The sequence below is a fragment of the Marmota flaviventris genome, chromosome 19, assembly GCF_047511675.1.
Source record: "Marmota flaviventris isolate mMarFla1 chromosome 19, mMarFla1.hap1, whole genome shotgun sequence".
Classification (NCBI taxonomy): Eukaryota; Metazoa; Chordata; class Mammalia; order Rodentia; family Sciuridae; genus Marmota; species Marmota flaviventris.
In genome coordinates this window covers 3,173,016-3,193,321 of record NC_092516.1, presented here as the reverse complement: position 1 = coordinate 3,193,321, position 20,306 = coordinate 3,173,016, and the positions used below count along the sequence as shown (strand labels likewise).

At 43.5% G+C, this 20,306-nt stretch overlaps 1 protein-coding gene across 13 annotated transcripts in view; it reads left to right on the top strand.

Moving 5' to 3' along the window:
• Positions 1-20,306, top strand: part of Rbfox1 (RNA binding fox-1 homolog 1) — a 331,305-nt gene that overhangs the window by 220,335 nt on the left and 90,664 nt on the right. For 12 of the 13 annotated variants that reach the window (XM_034637184.2, XM_071605720.1, XM_071605724.1 and 9 more), the window contains exons 4-6: positions 5,739-5,792; positions 12,309-12,401; positions 14,172-14,232. In XM_034637184.2, the coding sequence (XP_034493075.2) occupies positions 5,739-5,792; positions 12,309-12,401; positions 14,172-14,232 (208 nt within the window). The remainder of the gene's footprint in view (positions 1-5,738; positions 5,793-12,308; positions 12,402-14,171; positions 14,233-20,306) is intronic. The other variant, XM_071605725.1, reaches the window with a different exon arrangement.

Below are 20,306 nucleotides of genomic sequence, written 5' to 3'. Positions count from 1 at the left end.
AACCAGAAGTTACTCAGTGAATGCCTTGTTCTGAGCAGAGTTGGTATTGTTCTCTACATGAAAAGGGGAGCTCGGGGTCCTCACTCAAGTGCTCTGTGATTTGGGGCTGAGCTTGCACCTTTTATTTCTTTAACACACATGATGCTTATCAAGTATGCATTTGACACAAAAGCAGAACAGGCATCCTAATATTTAAGATACCCAGGCTCGAATCCTGACATTTCGGAGGAAAAGGTCAACTTCTGCACTTTTATCTCTCTCATTTGGTAATAACCTTGAGTTAAGCCCTCTAACTCTTGCAGAACAGAGATACCCTCGGGCACTTTCAGGTCAAAGATGACTTTGAAAAGTGCAGAGCATTCAAAGTTAGAGTCTGAGGTTAAGTGTGTGCAAAGCAGTGAGACGGGTTTTGAATGATGGACAGTCAGAGGAATTATATTCTCTTTGCAATGTCAGGTTAGAAAGACGTCTTGCTGTTCGGCCTATCTTCCCTCATCAAGTGACACTCTGATGCGGGCTTTGAACTCGAGCCCCTTAACGACCATCCTGACACTCTCCTGGTGTCCTGTGCATTGGCACACCCCCATTTCCACCCTTTAGGGCGGTTTCCCTCCCTGGTCTTGAAATTTACCTGAGTCTACATTGCGAAGTCAGAGTGGTATTCAAAACATTCACAGCTAGAAATCACAGAGAGGGGATCCTGCTTACATTAATGTCTGAACCTCTCTGTTCTTATAGAGGCAGGGCAGATGTCTAGGAAAAGAAACTTGCCAAAATGTCACACTACCCGTTATCAAACCTTGATCAAAATCTACTGGTGTCAGAGCATCTTTTTTTTTTAAGTCAACATTCAAGTAATAACAAGATGTCGATTCGGCAAGAGGATAAAAACACTTAGGATCTCTCAATTAAGAAAATGCAGTTACATTCATTAACACGGAAATTAATTCTGGGCATCACATACAGCATCTGTGTCCATTTTAAAAAGTATGTGAGGGTTGTTTTTTTTTGTTTTGTGGGACTCAACTATAAAAATTACTGGGGACATCTGGATTCCTGGGCCCCTTGCAATAACTCTGAGGCCTCCTGGTTTACAACATCATTCTAAAGAAACACAATTTAAGCTCTAAAAATCTGTTCTTCTTGGCCAAACCCTGGTGGTCGCAAAGCCGTATCTTGTTATAGGATGCGTTTAGCAGCGTGAATCACACTGAAAGGCATCTGTGACACCCTGGCTGGCTCGCTGCTGGGGTACAGGGGATTTAACGTAACTTCCTCTTTCAGGTCATGGTGACTGTAAGAAATCCCATTTCATCCAGGTAGGAGTTTGTCAAGTCCTAGGGACACGAGACATCTTCATGTCTCAGGCACTGTGTCCATCTTTGTCCCCTCACTTTGGCAGGGGTCACAATGAGGACAATTAGAGAAAAACACAAAGATCGTTCTGCTCCCACCCCCTCGTCTCCTTTGTCAAATTTGGCCACGGAGATTTCACAGTTGAAACAAAACCAAAGCCAGGCACGATGACACACATGGGTCATCCCAGTGGCTTGGGAGGCTGAGGCAGGAGGATCATAAGTTCAAGGCCAACCTCAGCAATTTAGTGAGACCCTGTCTCAAAATTAAAAAATAAAAAGGGCTGAGGATGTGGCTCAGTGGTTACGTGCCCCTGGGTTCAATACCCCAAACCTCAGCTAGTACCAAAATAAAAATAAAAATAAAACCCCAAAACAAACTAACAAATAAAAAATCAGGACACAAAAAACAACCTCTTTTTTTTTTTTTTTTTTCAAATTGCCTAAAACTTGCCGCGTTCATGACGCCTTCTGGAACCATCCCTGCTTCTGAGGGTTCCTCAGGCGGTGCCCCTTTTACTTAGGTGGCTGCAGCCTCTTCACTGGGATTGGAATCCTGGTTCCTCCCCCCACCCCCACCCGCCGTCTCTTCTTCCCTTTACTTCCTTCTCTTTAGGATGCTCTTCTTCCAATGTGTGGCTTCTAATCTTCTGGCTCATGTTAGATTTCTTTTTCCTTTTTTTCATATAAGACGGGCCATTCATTGGTCAAGGAGTTAGGTGGCTACTGTATACAGAAGCCAGGGCCATTCCAAGGCAGCAGGGGGGCGCGAGCACGTGGCTGTCTCATAGTATTAGGGGCCATGATTCCAGACATCTTCTGGAAGCTTTATTGGTCCAGCCCTGGCTGCCTTCCTGTTGGGTGTGTCTGCATGTGAGGGATCCTGCATTCAAGTTTTTGATCCCATGAAAGAAATTTGAGGATTTCCACCAAACTGATTGCAGTGTGTTCCTCCCAAATAGGAATTTTCATGAGTTCAATATCTTAAATGTAAGCATTTCTGGGTTTGGGATGAGAGGCACGGGTCACAGCACAGCAGAATCTCTGCAACAGCTCACACCATCATAAAGTTGTTTGCAGAGACAGTTGCTCGATGACTCCGGATCTCCAGTTTGCAAAGAACTCTCATGGATGTCACAGCCTTGCTTTTGTTATCAAGATGCCGACCCTCTGGGCAAGAGAAGGAGCCCCTCAAGTTTCTATTTAATGTCACTGACAAACAGAGGTACGATTTGTCAACATGTGTGAAAGATGCTTTCATGATCTCACCTGATGAATATAACGGACGGGCTTCCTCTTACCTGCAATGAGAATGCAAAGTTCCATCTACCGTGGTGTCATGAGGAGTGAAGTCATTTTGGGGGACATGGCAAGGAACCCCCTGCTTCTACACTGAAGCAGACCTTAGGGGAACTGGGAAGTCCGTGCTCTCTTAGGCTCTCTGCCCACGCTTTGAACTAACCTTTACCTTCGTGTTTTATGCTGTATCCATTGCACATCCTTCACAGTTTTTCAGAGAAATAGTATTTGATCTGAGGATGTCTAAAAGTGCTTGGTACATGTTTGCCCAAGTGCGTGCTGCTAAGCTTCCGGATTTTGCTCTTGATACGGCGACCGGGATTCCGCGTGGATTGGAGACTTTATTGAACGGGGCTGCCGCACACCGCGGTTGAGCAGACGCGCACACTAGTTAGGGCTGGGATGAGTCCTGTCTGTTGAAATTGAAAATGTGCCAGCTGTGTTTACATCATTAGCACCAAACTTCCCAATTAAACTGTTGATACTATAAATATAGCACACAACTGTCTTAGAAATGGGGCTTGCGTTAGCATTCTTCTTCGGGCTCGTTTCTCTGGCTTGGAGAACCATCAACCCCGTGGCAACTGCCAAAGGAGGGAACCTCTGAGATCTTTGCAGGACACAGCGTGTCATGGTTTCATTTAGGGAGCAACCTCTGCTGAGATTGCTTTGTGATCGGTTCCCTCCTCCAGCAGATCTTATTTCAAAGGAGGTTTTTTGGTGTCCACTGCTTAGAGAGGGCTCCCCAGTACATTTGCTTCCTGGTGGTGGAAGAAGTCCTTCTCAGGCTTCCCTTTGCATAAATCTGTGTGCTCCTGCGCTCTCAGGCCTGAAATACATAGGTCACCTCTGTGAGAACCGAATACTGAGGGCCTTGTGTCAGAATCCCTGACCTCAGACCTCGTGAAGCTGGAGGGCTCTTCACCGTGAAGACTCGGTTCACCTTTCCACGCCCGGTCCTTCCTTTCCCAAGCCGGGAGGTTTTCTTCTCTTCTTTTATCATGTTTTTTCTCTGACCAAAACTTGGCAGTGAAGATGCTAATTAAAAAAAAAGAAGAAGAAGAATATTTCTTTGACCCAAAGAACCTTTGTCCACAAATCACAGGGTGAGTTTGCTGCATGCTTCTTGGAGGGCGGTCTGCTGTCCCCACCAGCGGTGCGTCCTGCATGTCCTCTCTTAGTTACTCCCTGTCCGTTCCCTCGTCTCCGCGGTGAAGAATGGCTTGTACTCAGGGAGGAGAAGACGGTGATCCCCTGCCTGGGTAGGATAAGTTTCTATGGCATAGAATGATAAGCCCCGAGTTACTTTATTCCATAGCCAAAATAATTTTCAGAGGTTTAGAGCTACCTACAGGCTACAGGCCTGTGTTTGTGTGTGTTTTCTGTCTTTCCGAGGAAGGCAGACTTCCTTGTGTGCTCTAAAGGATAGCCCCTGGGTGTTCCGAGGGGTCTTTCCTGGATGTTAGAAGGCTCCCCTTGACCTTTGCTCTCTGGGTCTCCTGATGCTCTCCAAGTGAGGCACATGGGTCAGGTGAGCTGTCCCTGGCTCTCTGTTTTCACTCTGTGTCCCCTTTCCACACTGCTGGTCCCTAACCCCACCCAGTCCTCTGCCCTCTGCTCTAAGGGGCACGCTTAACTGTCCACCCATGGGAGAAAGACGAAATACTCTCCTAGTGCAAGAGAGGTGCCATTAAATCTCAAATGCACAAGCAAATGGAATGAATGATAGGGAAGCACAAAATTAAAGAAAGATAGAGGAGAGATGTTTCTTTATGTCCTTCTGTTTCTTTGTTCTCATCACTAAGACGGGCATTTGTTCCACTCCATGATGAAGCGTCATTGGACATCACCCCATCCATCTGCATTAGCCGTATGTGCTGGACCCAAGAAAGGGGATCCCTACTTCACAGGGTAGAAGAACCCTGACTCCAAATTCCAGGGAAGGCACTTGGGGTCATCAGGTGGCTCCATCCTCAGAGCCACATCCTGTTTCCAAGTGAGACTCAAGTTACTAGGTGCACACTTCTCACGAGCAGTTCCAGATTTCACAGGTTAAAAACCAAAACGGACAAAAAACATATTCGTTGAATTTGAATTTTAGGCAAATAACACATATTAGCCATAAGTATGTCCTAAATATTTGATGGAACATACTTATCCTAGAAATTCTGAAATTTAAGTTGGACAGGGTGTCTATATTTTATCTGTCTGTCCAATTCATTGGTTTCATTTTTTCACTTTGTTTATTTATTTTTAAGACAGAGTCTCGCTGAGTTGCTTAGGGCTTCCCTGAGTTGCTGAGGCTGGTTTTGAACTTGTGATCCTCCTGCCTCAGCCTCCCGAGCCAATGGGATTACAGGCGTGTGCCTTCACGCCTGGCTTGTCCAATTTATTTTTAAACAGAAACTTTCTTGCAGACTTTTCCTAAAGCTGGGTTGTGTTACTGGTCTAAAGCTGATTTCTTTAGCCATATGACTGTCCCCTAGGGAGGGAGGTCACACTTCAGTCTGGGTCATCATGGCTGGGTGGATGTCTTGGTGAGGCTGGGTACCTGGATGGTGGACTTGCTTCTGCGTCTGTAGTTGACTTGCCTCACATGGTCTGGCTGTTCTTAGCTTTGATGTGAGCTCAGAGCCCACACCCTCACCATCCTACTGTAGCTGGACATTTAATTATCAGAATCCCACAGCATCCAGCCTGTGTCTCCGAGAGGCTAGTGGAATCGCCTGGGAGGGTCATTATCTGGACTCACCATTTTAAATCTCTGCTGCTCAGTGCCTGGGAAAGCTCTCATGCACATGAAGAAAGGAACGCAGAATTAACCTTCCAATTAATATTTTGTACTAGGCCCCGATGGGACACCTCACCTGGTATCGAAGGGCCACTCAAGAGATGCTATGTGTGGATGTGGTTTTTTTTCATGTTTCAAATGTATTATTTACTAGTAGAAAATATAAAATGTGTATCCTTGATATTAAATGAGGGAAGAAAAAATCTAAATTTGGGGAACAGTTATACCAGTGTGCATCATACAATTTAGTCCATTTCTCTCTTTGCTTATAAAATATTTCTATTTCTTTACAGCAATTTGGTAAAATCTTAGATGTTGAAATTATTTTTAATGAGCGCGGCTCAAAGGTAAGCAACTTAATTCATGTTAGAATTGTTTAGTTTATTATAACATGTTTGCTCTGAATAAGGGGAAACAACTGCACTGTTTTAATCCGCATATTGTGGAAATACACGTCAATGGGAATTTCTTGAGAGACCCCTGCCCATTTCCAAAGTGGTGGGAAATCCACTGGGGTCAGTTTAAAAACGTGTAGGGGGTAATTTAAAATTGCTGTTTTCTATATATACATATCTCAAGTTTCCAGAGGAAAATTACCCATGCTTAAAAAAATAATGCTGTTGCTACATTTTTGTTTTTCAGTGATAATTATGTTCTTTATATTAAAAAGTGAGTTGATAGTCTCACGAGCAGGTAAATATTGTGATTATTCTGTATTAATAAAGTGCAGTTATTTTCCTGGGTCGTAAGGGAGGAACTCTCATATACACCAACCTTTTGAATATAATTTTATTCATTAGCGTGTTGCAATGTACCATTTCTTTGAGATTGCTTTTGTTTAGGAAACCCAATTTTTTAATAGATTTTTTTTTTCTTTTCCCGGAGCTAATGTGTTAGCACAAGTCAGGCAGGGGCTTATATAAAGAGGTTCCAGCACTTTTTCAAAAGAGAAATATGTTGGAAGAAGGAAAAAGCAGAACTCTCTCAAGGCATGCTCTCTCTCAGTGGCCAAGTGTGGTCCCAAACCAGGAGCATTAGCATCACCTGGGTATTTGTCAGAAATGCAGATTCTTAGGCTCGAGCCAGGAGCTACCGAATCAGAAACTCTGAAATTGGAGCCCAGCCTCCAGCATTGTAACAAACCTTCCAGATCTGTCTTGCCAGGGACAAGCACAGTGGCTTTCTATTTTGGACCCGGGTCACAGCTTCACCTGAATGCAGAATATCCCTTTGGCCAATCTTGTTCCTGCTTCCATTGTCCCTAAAATATCCCCTTCTTACAGCTACCACAGAAAATTCAAGATCCCAGTCCAAATCTCCCTGGAGGAGACAAGGCACAGGCCTAGCTGCAGACACTGGGGAGAAACAGGGAATGACGTCAGAAAAGGACAGGGATGTTGGCTGCAGTGACCAGAGAGCCAGCCTTTAACAGCTGTGCTGTGTTGGCTAGCTGCCACGTCCAGGTCCGTGGGAATTTTACTTTTCCCTCTCCTATGAAACTGGATGTTGACAGAAACTGCTCACCAGGTACAGAAATGCTAATTGGGCCCCCTGACTTTCCTTTCGCAGGCAGTGTGGGACAGTTTAGGGTCCAGGAGGGTCACATCAGTGCTGGTTTTATCCAGTGTGTCTCGGGCCACAGAGCCGCTGTCCTGGGTCCATAATCCATCCTCCCCATGAGGCAAGCATTGGACCATCTGTACCCTCCTCCCTCCTAAGTAGATTTCATATTAAATGAATAGGACAATATTGATCAAATGGAGGAAAGAAAATTCCAGCATTCTCTCTGCCACGGACAAGATGATATGATGATCTGCCAGATGAATTAAAAAAAAAAATCAATCCGTTGTGCTCCATGGTTTTGATCATTCAGGGACTTTGTCTTTCTTCTCTAACTTCAGGTGTTTTGCGGTCATTCTCATCACAGGTGGGTTTAGTTTGGCCTCTTAGCTGGGGCTGAGGGAGCAGTTAACCCTCCTGCATCTTGTATGAAAATCATGACCCAGAGGGACTCCTTCCTCATCTGCAAAGCAAAGCTCAGGCCTGATGTTCTCCACACTGGCCTGATGTCTTCTTGGGGGGGTCTTGGAAGATGCCCCCATGTTGGCCTGCTGGTTCTAACCCTGAGCCGGCCTATCGTGCCCCTACATTGAAAGTTTTTTTTGTTGTTGATGTTGGTGGTGGTTTTTTTTTTTTTTTTTGTTAACTTGATTTTTTGGTAAAACTTTTCTATTGAATTCATATTTTGTTTTGTAACTTTTGCCAGTTGAAAAAAGCTATTGAATTCTTTTCCAGAGCTGTTTGGGGACATTAGAAGAATATGGTTTGCTATTTTGAAAGTACAATGGTAGTGCTATTTTTGAGCTTCTTTCGTCATTCCCATGATTAGCCTGTCTCTGGGGGCTTTGGGAAAAAGACCATTTAAGTTTGCCACATCCAGAACCTGGCTTTATTAGGCTTTTTTTTTATTTTTCCCCCATTTTTCTTTTGCATTAGGAAGCATCCAAAATAACCTCCTTCTCTCAGTGGGTAGCTCCTTCTCAGGAGCTGGCCTTGTAGGGGTGGGAGAGGATTGGTCAGGTGCAGCTGGAATGTCACTGAGACAGTCCAACTGGGAGCTAGCTGCTAAATGGGGGCAGGGGCTCCCACAGGGATATTTGTCACACTTGACATTATCTTTCATGGGAAAGGGCCTTCTTTAGAGGAGCATTTTCATTTTAGTGGTTAAGAAAACTGAACTGTGTGATGACCTTATTTCTATCACTCAGTGCAGGAGAGACAGCCAGAAGGTGTCGGGCCCTCTTGGGCCAAGACTCCCCTTGTGGCCACTCATTCTCTGTGGTGCAGTCCCTGAGGCAGGCCGCTTAGTGCCAGCAAGGACGGACGGCTCTGTGCATGTGTGTGCGTGTGCATGGGCACCTGTGCATACACTGCAGCCTCCGGGATATTCTGGGAACATACAGCCTAAGTAATTTAGGAAAATACAGATACCGACTATACAGAAAAGCCACAGGTACAAAAACCCACTGGGCTTTGAGAACCAGAGTTGGATAGCTTTTAGGGTTGGGAAACCCACTCCCTTTTTCTTTTTAGAAGATTTAAATCATTTTGTTTATCTCTGCATGGTTTGGGGGGAATACAGCCAGGTTTAACGGTAGACCTAGGAAATACGCAGTCTGATCTTTGACTCCGTGTATATGCAGGTATTGGACACAGGGGCAAGACAGAAGTGCTTCCTGTCCTCAGAGGTTTTCCTGAGCACAGGGAGAGACAGATGGTGAAGACAAGCCATGGCCATTAAATGTGCCGTGTCCCTGGCTGATGGGGGAGGCCGTGAAGATCCAAACAGGCAGACCGGTGTGGTTAGAGATTGGGAAGCCTCTGGAAAGAAGGGACTTGTGAGCCAAGAGTGGGGATGAGTGGACATTGGCCAGGCAGGAGAAGGCAGGAGGGGTAGACAGGACGCTGCTGCTCGTGCCCAGGAAAGAAACTCAGACCCTCCCCTACCTCTCCTCTCGGAAAGACCAGTTCCCTGCACCAGAGACCAAAGGCCTTGATTATTCACACAGACTGAAACACCATCCCATTCATCCATCCTGGCCGCTCAGGACCTTTATCTAAGATATAGAATGGGCGTTTACATAAATACAAAAAAAGGAAGGTGTCACCTAAAACTCCAGAGATCAAAAAGGCAAGGTGACTGCAGTAGAGGAAGGTCAGAATTGATGATCCACAGAAAGGTTTTAAAATAAGCCAGTCACACTGGTCTGGCCGCCCATCTGGGGGCCCCTGTCACCTGGCCTGTTGATCATGCCCGCCCATCAAAGGGCGGCACAGATGTCTTCTCTGCAAGAAGCACTGAGTCCTCTCTCCACTCCAGCCCCTGTCACAGTTGACCCTGGGAGGCTACCTCTCAGATGAAGGGCAGTGGCCACCTTCTGGGTGGCCCCTCTTCTTGCACTCTTCCTCTTTAAGGGGTTCCGCTGCAGTAGCTCATGTGGTCCCTGCACTCCCCAAGCCAAGTCCAGAGTAGGCTTGTTTGTTCTCCTTTTCGAGACAGAAAAAAACATGGCGATCTTTTTCAAGAACTGCAGGTTGCTGATTTCTTGAGATGCAGTTCTGACTGCGAGGCAGGTCAAAGGCAGCAACCACGGCAGCAGCCGTCCAAGCCGCCTGGGCTAGGGAGAGTGTCCTTGGTGGTGCGGAGGGCTGCAGGCCTCTCTCTAGTCCCAGTGCAGCTCCCAGGTAGGAACTTGATGACCTCGGACCTGGGAAGGCCGTGCCACTCTGGCCTGAGCGGGAGATGGAAATTTCCAAGGAAGAGGTTAGGAAAGCCTGTTTTGGTATTGGCAGGACTATTTCTGGGGCGAGCTGTGTTTCAGACCCAATCTTGGCAAATCTCAAGGAATCCCCTCTGTAGCTTATAGTGAGGGGACAGGTTTGGAGTTTTCCCTTGTAGTGTAGGCACTTTCCTTAGGATCCCAAAGATGCTTCTAGCTCACCTTCACCTCTCCTTGATACACGGCATGCTGATTTCAGGCCAGCAGGATTCACAGTGAGACACGAGAGCTTTCAGGATAATGCAGGGCAGGGGTGCCCAGAGGTCAGCTCACCTAAGCTATTCCTCCCCACCACGGTAATAGAGGTGGCTGGTCCCACAGAGAAAAAGGATGTGGCCTAGCCCTTGGACATTGCAATCTTCAAGGTACCCCTACATCTAAGCACCAGATGAGAAGTTATAAACTCAGCCTGCCCCACAGATTACTCCATCAAAATGAGTGATATAAAATTCTACTGATTACAAGGAACCAAGTCCTTCTTTTGATAGCACATGGGGTGACAAGAGGTCATGGATATCTCACAGCTTTTTAGGCAAACAGATTTCTGGGCTCCACTCGGGGATTCTGATCCGGTAGACAGGACACAGTGCCCAGAAATCTGAATGTTTCCCAATCTTTCCTATTCCTTCTGATGTTTAACTAGGTTTAGGACCCACTGGCCAAGAGGTAGAACAGAGAGAGAGGAGGAAAAATCTGTCTCTTTCCTTTTGCAGAACTATTTTTTTTTTCAAAACTATTTAATTAACAAGTATTTTTTTTTTTTTTGGCACCCAGTTTGGAAGTATACAAAACTAGGCAGAATCCTTCTTTTGTGGAACATGTAATCTTACATTGACCACATAATTCAGGCTTCTTCTGATCATAAATCTTTACTCTGGGAAGGATGGTAAAAGTTATTTCATCCAATCTCCCAAAGTAAAGAAACTTAATTTTTCTTTAAATGTGAAATCCTGACAAGTGACCATCAGTCGACCCTCTCTTGAACACATCCACAGCTCCTGTCTTCAGTGGATGAGTCCAAACTTACGGGCAGAAATTCATCTCTGACCAGCCCATGGGCAGCCTGTCTGTAACAGCCTTCTATTTGTGGGTCATGGTAGATTCCTGTAGAATCAGGAGCTAATATCAATTGATCATAGCTCCTTACCTATTGGTAATTACTGCACATTTTATCAGTAAAACCGAACATCGAACTGACTCACCTAAGCAGTTAGAGCAAACATTTACTTACCTTGACGTAAGGTTTACCCAGCTCAAATAGAATCCCAACAGAACCCATTATTTCCCTCGCTTGACACTGAAAACCCAAAGAGCTGGGCAAATTTACACTGGAATTGTTCAAAAGGTTGGTGTACATATTTTTGAACAAGATGTACAAATGTGTTTAGGGGTTTAAAAAAATAATATGTCCTATTTTCTGTACTCTTCTTAGGAACAGTGTGAGGTGGAGACAAAAGATGGATTTTGACAGGATGAAGTTTAGTGGGGTTGGTTTTTGAGGCTGAAATATTAGAAGCGATATGTACCTGTGGTGAAGCCAAGGGTATATTTGTCCTACATCAGGGAAAGGGGAGGAGCTCAGAGTGTTACTCTAAGTCACATTTTGTCCGTGGAGCTTCTTAAGATGCCACCTGTTGCTATGACAGGTGAATACCAGCATAGCGTCTTTGAACTTGACTATACATATACACATTTTCCCTTTTGAGTTAACAAAGTCATGTGAAAATTTGTTCGGTTCAAAAGCATGGATGTTATTCAGGGGGGTGGGGGAGGTATGAATATAAGCCATTCCTTGAATTATTTGCACTATTGATCAACAGAAGTTTCTTTCTATTCATTTCATGTGATTATTTTTGTTTATCCGCTCCAAGAGTTTAAGATTTATTATTATCTATATTTTTTTTTAAAAAAAAAAAGGTCTTTCCTTTTTTTTAGGCTTTGAATTTTTTTTTTTTTTGAGAAGTAAAGGCTGTAGAATTGACAAATTCGAATAACCCTAAGGTTGCATGAGGAAGAGGTGTTTTAAAAACCACACCGCATGACTCCGTAGGCAATGATGGAGGATTTTGGCATTCACTGTTGAATTCTGTGCACACGTTTTACTTTATTATTTTATTTTTAATTTGCATGTCCAGAAAGTGGTCCCCTTTTCTTTCTTTTCTCGTTATCTCATTTTATTCTCTGTGAAGACACCGTAACTTTATTTTGATCTCATTTTCTTTCCGTTACGTTTCCTTTCTTCTGTAGTGCCGTTCAGAAGGGTATTTTTTTGGAATCGTTCTTGGAATTCTTCCTGGGGAGGGTGGGGTGGGTACAGCTAACCGGTGACAGACAAAACAATCTTGTTCACATTGGTCGCTTAATAATTGCACATCTTAGTACTCTTATAATTTCTCTAATTTGCATGTTACAGAACTGAAGTCAGGACGAGGAGTAGAAATTAAAGCGAGAGAACGTGACGAAGTGGTCGTTGATGGAAATAATAATATGCATGTTGTTTTCCCTTCTCCCTCCTGCATGCAGGGATTTGGTTTCGTAACTTTCGAAAATAGTGCCGATGCGGACAGGGCGAGGGAGAAATTACACGGCACCGTGGTAGAGGGCCGTAAAATCGAGGTGCATGTTCAAAATATTTTCCTTTTCATCTTTTTTATCAATGTCTGCTTCACGCTCATTTGTTGTTCCGGATGCATCTTTGGCGTCTTGTATGTGACCCCACTCCCTTCTCATCGTTTATATATATATATATATATATATCTATCTATATATAAAAAGGAAAACTGGCCTTACTTTTTTGTTGTTGATTTTTTACTTTATCGTGTTAATCTTATTACTGCTGAAAGGTGGATGGCAAAAGTGAAACAAAAGAAAGGTTAATCGGAAAGGTTTTTTTTTATTTTTTTCTTTTTTAATTTTATTTTCCATGTTTTATGAACAATGGGTGCAGTAGGTTCCAAAGAGAAGACAGTATTGCAGATCAAACCAAAGGCAGGAGAGTTTCTTTTTCTTTCTGCTTCAGGGTTGAAGAGGGATCCTCAGTGGCTTGCAAATTTAACCAAATTGTGAAAGCAGTCGCCATTCCAAAGATTCGTGTAAAAAAAAAAAAAAAAATGAGAGGACTTTGTCATGAAACCTTTCATTTTTTTTTTTTTAAGAAGTCAATTGGAGATTTTTTTTTTTTTTTTGGCATTCTTTTGATTGAAAAGTGAATAACCAAAAAGGACTTCCTGCTCAATATCTGGCCCCCTGTTCTTTGAAAAATCCAAGTACCAAAATTCAAATGCTCCGAGTCTGTTATTTGTGCCACTGGGATCCCCCTCAATGTAGCCACAGGGTCATATTTGTTAAAACTTAAAAAAAAAAAAAAAGAAAAAAATACCAATTAAAAATGCTGTAGTCTTTGGAGTAAGATGTTGCATATTTTGCCTTTCATTTCCCCCCTCGACGGTAACGCTTAGGCCCCTCACCAAACTCTCAGTAACCATGGTAACTGTATACAAACCATGCTGGCGATGGTGCTGAATGGTAAGTGGTGAAGTCCATCTGCCGTTTCACGTATTTAGTGCTGATATATCTCTATACATATCTATCTACCACGTGGAGTTTTCTGACTTGTTGTATTAAGTTTTCTTGATGCTCTATTTTTTTGGATATTGGTACGCCTGTAATTGAGTGTACGTTCTAAGCTAGCCTGGGAGGCTCTGACTGGATTGAGTTATGACCGGTGCACATCTTACTCAGATTGTTAACTCCATATTGTGTTACACAATGCACCCTCTCTTTTATCCTTTTGTTAGCTGTGACTTTAAAAGCTTGAATGATTTGTTAATTCCTGCGATGTTCAAGGCTCTCGTTCCAAGTGTTGAATGCTATATGTTGCTTCCAGATGGTCCTTCCCTCCCAAAGTGTTGCACACGGCTTAAACTTGTTTGTCCCTTCTTTTGACATTTATGTTCCCTGTACCTTGTCTCTTCCCTTTCTACTCCACTGCATGTCCCTTCATATGAACTTTATTTTATGTTTAAGAAAAAAATGATTTCTTGTTTCTGTGTCACCATGGAGTACACGCATGCTTTTAAATCTTCAATTATGCCGTATCTTTTAATTTTGCTTTTACTGTCTCTTTATTAAACTTTTAAATGAGATGACATTGCTTTATTGAAATGATTTGTAAGTTAAAATGGTTATGAAGTAAATGTAATTATAAAAATGTATGATTTTTTTGTTATGCACCTATATTGCCTTTTATAAATTAAAATGCATTTTAGTTTTTTAGTTTTGTTTTTTTCTGTTTTTAATAAGTAATCACAGTCATAATGCATGCAACTAACTGAACTGAAGGCCGGCCCTGGAATATGCGCTCATTGGAGTTTTCTATGTGCGTAGGTAAATAATGCCACGGCTCGCGTCATGACAAATAAAAAGACCGTGAACCCCTATACAAACGGTAAGTAGACCCTGCCTTTTGTGAGAAATCCTCTCCAGCTCTACAACTGTTACATTACTTAACCAGGGACCCCTTGCCTCTCCCTGGCCCCTGTGTCCTTCTGGCTGACCTGCAGCAGGCAGCACCTAAATCAATGGGATAATTTTCACAGCAAAGGCAAACCTAGTTTTCAGGTTAAGTGTGCTTGCCCTCCTCCCGCCTCTCTAGAGGACTCCCACACAGGATGGAGATCCAGCAATTATCCGGGAGTTCGTTGGGTAATTTGTTGTTACTCTATTAAACTGCAGGAGGAGGGAGGTTTGACTCTTCTGCCCTTTTAGCCCCCATGTCCCAGTTGATCACTGCTCATTCCTAGAGGTGTGGCCACTCAATGTGGTTGTGGCTTTGAGTCTTCTCCAGAGATGCCCAGCGCCTGGGGTGCCTGGGAGGGTGTCTTCTCATGAGTGAGTCGCAGTGGGAGAGCAGAATGTGTGAGTGGGCCACGCGTGCCTTGCCTCTCTGTGTGCCCAGGGCCACTTGGCACCAGGGAAGGAGGTGGCAGTGTATTGCAAACCCCTTTAGGACAGTGCAGTCCTGTTTCTACCAAGAAAGCTCTTCAAAACTCACAAAACCAATCCATATGGATATGATACCTTATTAAAAATGTTCAAACATTTTGATTCTTTAATCCTCCTCAAAATAATCTCTCTTAAGGTGTTCGTGGGGAAATTAGTTATACCAATCACATTCTGAATCGTATTAGAAACTAAAAAGAAAGTAACACAGTAAATTTAAGTGCATACATTTAGTAGAATATTATACCCATTAAAATGAGCAGGATAAAGGCAAGGAAGGGTCCTACCATAAGTAAAAATATTTAAGTAACAGAAAAATATGTGGATAGTCTGATCTCATCTAAGCAACTTCACAAAATGCTAAAATTTCATTGAATTGTGAGATAAGAAAATATTTTCTTGGGCTTATATGTTTTTAAAAATGATATAATTTTATTACAATCAAATGTAAAAGTATATGAAATATCTGAAGTTTTAATTATATATGAAATATGGAAACAGAATTCTTTAAAGAAAGTAAACAATTTCAAAAGAAGGAAACATTCAAGACGGAGCCAAAGTCTTTTGACTAGTACTACTAGTACTACTAGTACTACTGCCAGCCTGTTCTCCTCTGTCCTACTCAGAGGAAGCAGTTACAGGTTTTTGCCTTCGGCTTTAAGTTGTATTTTTATGTTACACGTATAGTAGATATAGCTTAATAGAATTCACAGCATTGTGTACACATTTTTGACATAAATGGTGCATTGCTTTTAATGGGCCTTGATAAATCAACGTGGAGTCCTTCCATTAATACATAGAGATCCAAAATAATTCTTTTGGGTGGTTACATAACATTCCACAAAAATGGATATGGTATATTGAGAATCTCACTGCAAACTGATGCTTTATTGTTTGAATTTTTGCATTTGTTTAAGTGACACAAACAATAATATTAGCATTTGATACTTTTTGTTCTTCCTCTTCCTTCTGCCCACGGCTATGTAGACATAGTCAATCTGTTCTTAATTTAGAAAGGGGCACCGTTATATTGAGGGCAGATACACTACAGTTGACCACCCTTGATATAATGTGGCTTTAAATTGAAAGACCACAGAATTGTTTTTCTTCTCACCACTTTTCCTGGTTTCAACAATCCAAAAGAGACCCTTAAATGGTGTAGACAATTTCAACAACTGACCTTGAATTCCCAGCACTAAAGAGAATTGAACCTCTGATTTATGTATCAGGAGCCCCATCTCTTTGGGTAAAAACTGTAGCTCTGCAACTTGCCCATTGTCTATGGTGACGTAAGCCTGACTGTTGTGCATTTTCTTGAGTTATGAAGTCACAGCTCTGTGTGCACATGCGTGGAAGCTCAGGTGTGTGGGCCTGCCTGGCGAAGGTGCACGTGTGCCAAGTGAGAAACCAGGAAGCCAAATATTATTCTGTAAGCCATGGGAATACATGCATATACACACTGATTTTAAAGTAAGAGTTACAGATCCATAACTATGGAAAGCATACCTGTAGTACTTTTGGACACAATTCAAAGCCAGTTCATAAATAGTCAACCCTTCTGGAATTCTCTGTATGCATTCTGAGAAGTATTCTAAAGGCACCAAATGAAAACTTGCAAAAAGGACACCATTCATCCTATTTTAGAGAGAGTAAAAACTGAGCCAAAATGAGACAAGTAATTAATGAAGTATTTTCTTTTGATTAGGAAGTAAACATCACCACTATAAATAAAATGTCCCATAAATTGCAGTGTGGTATTAACTGGGAAACCACAAGGTCCTTAAAATCCTCAGAAGATGGTACAGGTATGGGGAAGAAAGATCAATCAGGATCCAGGAAGTCATGTTAAAGTGAAAAAATAAAGCTATCACTGAGGTTCATTCATTAGCTGTATAATTATCACAAACCATGGAAATCATGCTTTAACAGAATTACAAATTATTGGTCCTCCAAGTTTCAAGTTATCTTCAAATGGAGGAATATAGGCCTCAGGGCCCACATCCCACCCACGAATTCTTTCCATCATGTATCCAACCAAAGTTTCAGCACCTGAGGAGCTTCCAATGATGCCCAAGACTTGACCTCAGATGCAGCGAGAGACACGCTCCTGGGAGGTGCTGCTGTGGAGGATGATGGTCAGTACACCTATGGAGTGCGCAGGTTCTATTCCCAGGACTTTTACGCATGGATGTGAGAGAGTGCTGTGGACGGAAATACAGGCTTGGAAATTGTACCTGTCAGAAAGCTCTGCAAAGAGGGAATCACACCATCGACTCATACACCCAAGAAGACCTACCTGCACAAAGGAGCCGAGTGCCCTGTGTACACAGGTATCAGGAGCTGGATCTGCCAATCGAGTTAAGATCTGGATATGGAGGGTGAAGCCTGGGCATTAGACATGACTGCTTCATTTCTTAGAGATTTTTAGAAGCGATGAACAGTGAACCTAAGCCTCCCAGACAATAGAGAGAGGGGGACTCTGTTTCCTCCATCAGTCAGCTGTGCTCCTCACTGGCCTTTGAACTGGATGCAAGTTGTTTCAACCCTAACCCACACCAGTTTTCTCAAGTTGGAACTGAACATGTCATGGGACCTGAACCTATCACGCTTTCATAGATATTCGTCATCCGTATGGGAGAGAAAGCACTCCACCCAACGTTAGGTGTGCAAAGCACCCTGATTATTTTTTCACAATGATTTGTACTACAATTTTATTTAATTACCCAACAATCTCAATACTAAGTAGTCATCTTGTTCCTTTTTCACTGTGGATGCTAATTCCTGATAGGCACCAGTTTAAGGATCCAGTATCCAGACCCTAACAAGGACTGAGAAGACAAAATGAACAGGCCAGAGAGGGTCTGGGAAGCTCAGTCTTGAACCATCTTTCATTGTCTAGAGACCCCTCCTCGCTGACAGAGCTGTCTGGGGGATTCTGAACTCAAAGTGGCCATCTCTAGCACCATTTCCAGAGCACCAGAAAGCATGTCTTTTTGATAGAATCTAAACGTTGGTCATAAATCCACATTTAGGAAAAAATGAAACAAATATTACGTCAACCAAACCCAAACTCTCCTGTAAATGATGTGCAATCACCAATTAGCCTCCCTTCCTTTTGACATCAGGGCTCTGTCTCCGGCACCCTTGCTGCATCCTTTAGGAAGCCCCCCCCCCTGCAGGTTTTGAACCCCTGGAGGGTGTTTGAGGGTACTTTCTGGAATGTGATTTCTTTGATATTCAGCCCAGCAGAGCCCTGGAAAAGGCCACGTGTGTTTTGGGCTCCTGTTCATTCACATTAGGGGTAGCCCACACTGGGGGGTTCTGGTCTGTTCTTTAAAAAAGGATGGCAAGCTAAATTTGGGGCGAGAAGTGCTTGCTGATTTAGATGCAGCTCCTGAGGCCCAACCTCAGGGGGTTCTCTCTAAACCACTCCTGTGTCTGGTTTGGAGCGAGACCCAACGTGCCAGGGCTCTGCTCCATTGCCTTGTTGTAGGGAGGCCCTGGGATGCTGGGAGTGGTGGGCTTTATCAGCTGTTCTCTTTTTTGTTGTAAGCCTCATTGTTCAGTTTAATGTCCTTGATCAAAATCTCTGAATTTGCAAGGCCTGGGGACGTACACAAACTGCCTAGGAAATTTAAAACGGGATCATTTTCCCGTCTCCCTGACAGTGCAGGCTCATCATCTCCAGCAGGGTTATCCCAAGGGTCTCTTCCAGGTACTAGAAGGAGTTGCAGAAACTATGGGTTCATTTGCATATGATTTGCATTCATTTACATAAGCCTGCACAAGGTCTGTAAATCTGAGCAGAGGTGATATTAAGGGCTGGATTCTCATTGCCTCTCCCTGGAAGACAGTCAATTGCTAGCAGGTCCTTCATTAGACATACAGCGTCTACCAGGAAGTAGGTCGGCGAAGGGTGGAAGGAAACCACCTGAGCCCAAAGACAACGAGTCCGTTAGAGAGAGCTCTGTGTTCCTTCTGCTCTTTCAGAAGGAAACCAAGGAAATGTTTACGGAGCACCTAATATTTGCCTAAAAAACTTTTCAGTTGGTGGGGATTCATGATGGACAGCAGTGCCTGCTCACTTTTACCATTCATTTTAATGAGGTGGTTATAGAAAATAAGAACAAACACAGAAGAAAAATGAAAATTCAGGTGGTGTTAAACAGCCATGCAAAAAATATAACTGGCCATTGAATCAAAGAAAAACCCTTCTAAGAAAGGTGGGAAAGAAGCATACTCTGGGAAGAATTCGAAGACCTAATGCACCAAGACAACTTTGTGAAGAGCTGCGTAGAGTTCTCCAGGCACAGGGGGCAAAGCCTGAATCCAGAATAGTCTTGGGTGGTTTTATTCAGATTGGAATGGCCCAGTGCCACTGTGGCTTGGAGAGAAGAGGACAGTGGTACAAAACGAACAGGCAAAGGTCAGAGGGTGTGGGCTTCTAGACCAAAGTAAGGAATCTGTGTTCGTCCTGGGTCCAGAAAGAAGCTGTTGAATTCTGAGCAGCAGAGGGACACATCCTAATCAACTTCTCACACATCACTGTGGCCACTGCAGTGGGGCCAGAGAGGGAGGGAGGAAGAACAGGGAAGAGCAGTTAGTGAGCTTGCTGTGGGGCATGTCCGGCAAGAGGTAGAAGTGTCCCGTCTGGGATGGTGGCAGTGGAGAAGAAGGGAAGAAGTTTTCTAGGCCCAACAGAGTATTCTCTAGTGGATTGCAAATCCCTTATGAGGACCAGGAGGGAATGGGGAGAACTGTTCATCAGGAGTTATTTTGAGGGGACCAGGGGATGAAGACAGCTCATTTGACTTGGGAAGGAACAAGGCGTCAGGGTTGCGGAGATTAGAAGCTGAGTTTTCATGCCTGTCCTACCATTGAGAAAAGTCCCTGATGTCCCTGTGGTGGGAGGGGAGCAGCCTCATTTAGGGGAAAGGACAGGGACAGGAAGAATTGTGATATCTGCACTGATGCTCCTGCAACCAGCCAAGCAGAGGCATTACCTTTTGTAGCTCACACATTCCAAGTTGGATTCTTGCAGAGGAGACCTCATTGCTCACCTCTCTCAATTGGTGGCTCAGATGTGAGATGGCATGGACGACCTGACCAGGGAGAATGGCATTTAATTTATATTAGTCTTAAACTGACGGCGAATTTTCCATGAGTACACTTGGCAAACATATAGGCAGAGAGATGATAGGTAGGTAGGTAGGTAGGTAGGCAGATAAAAAATCCATGACAGATGGATAGACAGGCAGATAGGTGCCAAATCGGCAGGCAGACAAGTTAGTTGAGAGGTAGATACATAAGCAGTCGATAGATAGATAGATAGATAGATAGATAGATAGATAGATAGATAGACAGACAGACAAAGGGATGAATGGATGGATGGACAGATGGGTAGATGGATGGATAGATGGATGGATGGGTAGATGGACTGATGGATGGGTAGATGGACTGATGGATGGATGGATTTTGGGCCCAAATAAACAAGGAAGATGAAGGCAGATGAGAATAATG